Source organism: Polyodon spathula, chromosome 3, assembly GCF_017654505.1.
Source record: "Polyodon spathula isolate WHYD16114869_AA chromosome 3, ASM1765450v1, whole genome shotgun sequence".
Classification (NCBI taxonomy): domain Eukaryota; kingdom Metazoa; phylum Chordata; class Actinopteri; order Acipenseriformes; family Polyodontidae; genus Polyodon; species Polyodon spathula.
The window spans coordinates 3,758,482-3,764,481 of NC_054536.1; the positions used below are offsets into that span (position 1 = coordinate 3,758,482).

Sequence of the window (6,000 nt, forward strand, 5' to 3'; positions counted from 1 at the left end):
AGGATCCAAAAACAGGGTTTCTGAAATAAGAATAACTGGTGCTTTCAAAAGTGCTTACAGCCAAGCCACTAGAAATTGTGTACAAAGCAATTAACAGAATTGAACTAACAGAAAAGTATTTTTTTTAAATTAAAGATCTTTTCACCTAAAGCTGACCTAAGGAAAAAATAGTTGCATATAACTTAAAAAACAAGAAGAAAATGTATTATTTAAGAAGAAAAAAAAGCTATTTGTAGATGTTGAATTGAATATTGCCATTGAAAGTGCAGTTTTTGATTTGTTATACTTCTTGTAATTCTTGGTTTGTTCATTACAATTTAAAGTAAAATATTACTGCCCATTTTTCTCACGGCACAGCACAAATGAGTCTGCCTTTAAATCACGCAGACTCTTCCACACAAGGCCTGCAACAGTATCAGGTGACAGTGTTGTGTGTGTTTTTAAATAGTCCTTTGTTATCCAGGGCAGTAAGAGGGTATCCATACCTGATTTGTGCTACAGCTTCAGAGTGGCGAGAAAGACGTTATTTGCATAGAATACCTGGCTCCCACCCGATATACATATGAGAACATTTTGCATTTAGGGATTTAGAGCAATTAATACAACAATTCCGATGCTAAATGGGTACAAATCAGCTGTCTATGTAAGCCTCCTGCTCCATTGACAGTGTCACCGAAGTCCTACCGTTCTCGCTTTTTATTCTCTGCAAGGTTATTTGCAAGCATAAAAGCTTGATTTTGAAGCCCAGTTGTAATGGAGAGGGTCATAGCTGACTTGCAGGAGGGTGGGCTTGACAGCTCCGTGTACAGGCTGCATGTCATCTACCAAAATGAAAATGTGTATGGCATCCCGATGAGCCAATATTTAAGCTTATCAGGCATAATCAAAACTATCCCTGTCAAACCCAGTGTTGCTGGTGATTATTCAGTGCAGTTCTGGTGTCACTGTTGACAACAATAGCATTCCCTGAGGAAATTCAGGAGATAGATGTATTACTAAACCATAGACTAGACAACATGACTACATTATACATATTTTACACTACATTCTTTAGCCTTTGGCTTCCCTTTCGAAGTACTGTCCATAAATTACCTTGCAGATAAGTGGAGAAGCTGACTGTAGGGAAGCCATGGGCAGGGGGGCAGGATAACTGCCCTCCCCGTTAGACAAAGCAAAAAAGCAGACGGATGCTGAGGAAGAGGTGGCGAACTCTGGTGCACAGAAGGGATGTAATCCTTTCCTTGCCAAATAAGATACTAGCAATTGATTGAAAATTTAATCAGGTATTGGAAGAAGCCTAAAATATGCTTAATGTCTAAGTGATCTGATCTAAGGTAAAAGTGAGTTCCCTGCCAGAAGCATCACTTAACTTGTTTAAATAACTCCATCGCTGATTACTAAGTATAGCCTTCTCCTGAAACACCTCCTCGATGTAAAGATACAACCCTGTGATGAATTTGAAGGCGTGACACTTGACTTCGCTGGCTACAGTGCTGCATATTTGAGCTTGGCCAAAGGATTTTACTTGACCTTTTACCTCTGCTAGTTGACCTATTTGTAAGTTGTACCAGTTTAATTACTGTATGTAGACTGTGGTTTATAGGTAGCATTAATCTTGGACCACTTTACCTAAATTAGCATTCTCATGTCCCAGATTAGTGCCACATACTGCAATCAGGGCCTGTGAAACCAGCAAAAAGTGTGCCTCAATGTCCCAGCCCAAACTGAGCAGGTCATTCTGACAGGAAGAGCTTCTGTCAATGGCAATTTACACTGTACCTCTGTGAGACAGCTTGAGCAGGAGGCTCCTGAGGCTCTGCAGAACAGGAGGTGAAACTTCGTATCTGTATACGTCTATCACTGGAACCCGCTGGCACCTGCCGAACAACCGATCTGCAAGGAAAACAGAGACAACAGAGTCAACCAAAGTGAAGAACAGCAGGCTCTTATGCTGTATACAGCCCCATACAATATCTAACAATGTCTTCAAGCTCTTATACTGTATACTGCCCCATACAATATCTAACAATGTCTTCAAGCTCTTATACTGTATACAGCCCCATACAATATCTAACAATGTCTTCAAGCTCTTATACTGTATACAGCCCCATACAATATCTAACAATGTCTTCAAGCTCTTATACTGTATACAGCCCCATACAATATCTAGCAATGTCTTCAAGCTCTTATACTGTATACAGCCCCATACAATATCTAACAATGTCTTCAAGCTCTTATACTGTATACAGCCCCATACAATATCTAACAATGTCTTCAAGCTCTTATACTGTATACAGCCCCACACAATATCTAACAATGTCTTCAAGCTCTTATACTGTATACAGCCCCATACAATATCTAACAATGTCTTCAAGCTCTTATACTGTATACAGCCCCATACAATATCTAGCAATGTCTTCAAGCTCTTATACTGTATACAGCCCCATACAATATCTAACAATGTCTTCAAGCTCTTATACTGTATACAGCCCCATACAATATCTAACAATGTCTTCAAGCTCTTATACTGTATACAGCCCCATACAATATCTAACAATGTCTTCAAGCTCTTATACTGTATACAGCCCCATACAATATCTAACAATGTCTTCAAGCTCTTATACTGTATACAGCCCCATACAATATCTAACAATGTCTTCAAGCTCTTATACTGTATACAGCCCCATACAATATCTAACAATGTCTTCAAGCTCTTATACTGTATACAGCCCCATACAATATCTAACAATGTCTTCAAGCTCTTATACTGTATACAGCCCCATACAATATCTAACAATGTCTTCAAGCTCTTATACTGTATACAGCCCCATACAATATCTAACAATGTCTTCAAGCTCTTATACTGTATACAGCCCCATACAATATCTAACAATGTCTTCAAGCTCTTATACTGTATACAGCCCCATACAATATCTAACAATGTCTTCAAGCTCTTATACTGTATACAGCCCCATACAATATCTAACAATGTCTTCAAGCTCTTATACTGTATACAGCCCCATACAATATCTAACAATGTCTTCAAGCTCTTATACTGTATACAGCCCCATACAATATCTAACAATGTCTTCAAGCTCTTATACTGTATACAGCCCCATACAATATCTAACAATGTCTTCAAGCTCTTATACTGTATACAGCCCCATACAATATCTAACAATGTCTTCAAGCTCTTATACTGTATACAGCCCCATACAATATCTAACAATGTCTTCAAGCTCTTATACTGTATACAGCCCCATACAATATCTAACAATGTCTTCAAGCTCTTATACTGTATACAGCCCCATACAATATCTAACAATGTCTTCAAGCTCTTATACTGTATACAGCCCCACACAATATCTAACAATGTCTTCAAGCTCTTATACTGTATACAGCCCCATACAATATCTAACAATGTCTTCAAGCTCTTATACTGTATACAGCCCCATACAATATCTAACAATGTCTTCAAGCTCTTATACTGTATACAGCCCCATACAATATCTAACAATGTCTTCAAGCTCTTATACTGTATACTGTCCCATACAATATCTAACAATGTCTTCAAGCTCTTATACTGTATACAGCCCCATACAATATCTAACAATGTCTTCAAGCTCTTATACTGTATACAGCCCCATACAATATCTAACAATGTCTTCAAGCTCTTATACTGTATACAGCCCCATACAATATCTAACAATGTCTTCAAGCTCTTATACTGTATATTGTCCCATACAATATCTAACAATGTCTTCAAGCTCTTATATTGTATACAGCCCCATACAATATCTAACAATGTCTTCAAGCTCTTATACTGTATACAGCCCCATACAATATCTAACAATGTCTTCAAGCTCTTATACTGTATACAGCCCCATACAATATCTAACAATGTCTTCAAGCTCTTATACTGTATACAGCCCCATACAATATCTAACAATGTCTTCAAGCTCTTATACTGTATACAGCCCCATACAATATCTAACAATGTCTTCAAGCTCTTATACTGTATACAGCCCCATACAATATCTAACAATGTCTTCAAGCTCTTATACTGTATACAGCCCCATACAATATATAACAATGTCTTCAAGCTCTTATACTGTATACAGCCCCATACAATATATAACAATGTCTTCAAGCTCTTATACTGTATACAGCCCCATACAATATCTAACAATGTCTTCAGGCTCTTATACTGTATACTGCCCCATACAATATCTAACAATGTCTTCAAGCTCTTATACTGTATACAGCCCCATACAATATCTAACAATGTCTTCAAGCTCTTATACTGTATACAGCCCCATACAATATCTAGCAATGTCTTCAAGCTTGTATACTGCCCCATACAATAACTAACAATGTCTTCAAACTAAAATATATTTTATTTTTGATACAACAATCTTGATGCCACTCCATTTCTTGAAAACCCTGAATGGTTTAGACACTAGCAGTTGCTGTTTTCTTGACAGTATAATATTGGTATTAAGATAAGCATTAGACCATCAATGGAGGGACTTTATCTGAGGCTGCTAATCTCCTCTATCAGCAGGCCCAAGCTCCACTCAATATGTGTTGCTAGGCAACACCAACAGCTCCATTATCAGCTTCATTATATTGCAAAGGGTATTTAGACAAGAAAGGAAAGCTGGGACATTCAGGGTCAGTACGTAGAGAGGGGGAGTGGCACAAAGGGACATCTTTCAGCACTCATTTCATTATCTATGCAGCACTCTGAGAGAGGAACATACATCGCACCTTCTTTGACTTTAATTGTTGTAGAAAGGAAATTGTTTACATATATTTCTACAAATAAAGGAAATTAATTTTTGATTATATTGTAATGTTTTATTTTGGGCACTCTGTCACGATGAGATGAATTAAGTAGGATTCAGCAAAATGGGTCCAACTTTTCCCTTTTATTTCTTCAACTTCCCATTAGTCCACCCCTCTCTTAACCGTTCTCAGAAAGGCTGTAATTGGCAGCTTCTGGGTCACAATCGGACACAGGCGCCTTGATTTCATTCTCAGCCAACTGAACACATTAAAACTACATTAAATGAAAAAACGCTGCTTTTAACCCTTTCAGTCCTGGTGGGACCTCACGATCCTGTCTTATCTGAAGTATGTTGCTCTTAAAGCACTAATGGGACTTTAACATTGCATTTACCAAAATACATGTAAAAAAAGGTTTTCTCATGTATACTTAATAAAGGAGTTCCTTTTTTAATTGTGTAACTTAATATCGCATTCTTCAGCTCGACAAATTCAGGATAGAAAGGGTTCAAATGAATTTGATGTAAATTCACTGGGACAAAAAATGTGCCATCGTCACACTCCACAAATAAACACTACAAATACACACCCACAGAAACTTTTTAAAAAGCTGCACCTTACCACAATAATAGATTGACCTCATCTAAAGCATTTTATTCTTACTGACCACCAAATAAACGGCTCCCATGAGAAACGCCTGTTATCTCAGTTTGCGCTACAGTTCAGGCTCTGTTGTTTGTCCTAATTGCAGATGGCGTTATCACTTGTAAAAGGCTGTATGACAGATGGTGGCATGAAAAACCATACAGAAAGGAGTACAAAGCTTATGCAGATATATTTTACAGTAAATTTGATACAGACTACATTCTTGTGTGTTAGCATTCATTTCATTACACGTTTTAATGATTTTATTTTCTCCTCTGAACCTGTCAACAGTGAAATTCATCATATCAAAGTACATGCTGCCAAGTAGAATACCTATGAAATAGAATACCTATGGCATCCTCAGTATTTTACTGTGTCTCAGAAATTAAGATATTTTCCTATGATTTACTTTCCTTCATTATTTGATCTAGCTGCTGCCAAAATATTCAGTGCCAGCTTTGATTTGTTTCATTTGCTGACAGGCGCATCTCATGCAATTGATGTCTACGGTACTTCCACACTTCATAGAGCCCCACCAATAGGACTGTTTACACTTGACTCGTGTGA

General features: G+C 37.6%; 1 protein-coding gene across 1 annotated transcript in view; it reads right to left on the reverse strand.

Moving 5' to 3' along the window:
• Positions 1-6,000, reverse strand: part of LOC121310439 (receptor-type tyrosine-protein phosphatase N2-like) — a 243,618-nt gene that overhangs the window by 180,413 nt on the left and 57,205 nt on the right. Inside the window, exon 3 of the mRNA XM_041243621.1 lies at positions 1,780-1,893. Coding sequence (XP_041099555.1) covers positions 1,780-1,893 — 114 coding nt within the window. The remainder of the gene's footprint in view (positions 1-1,779; positions 1,894-6,000) is intronic.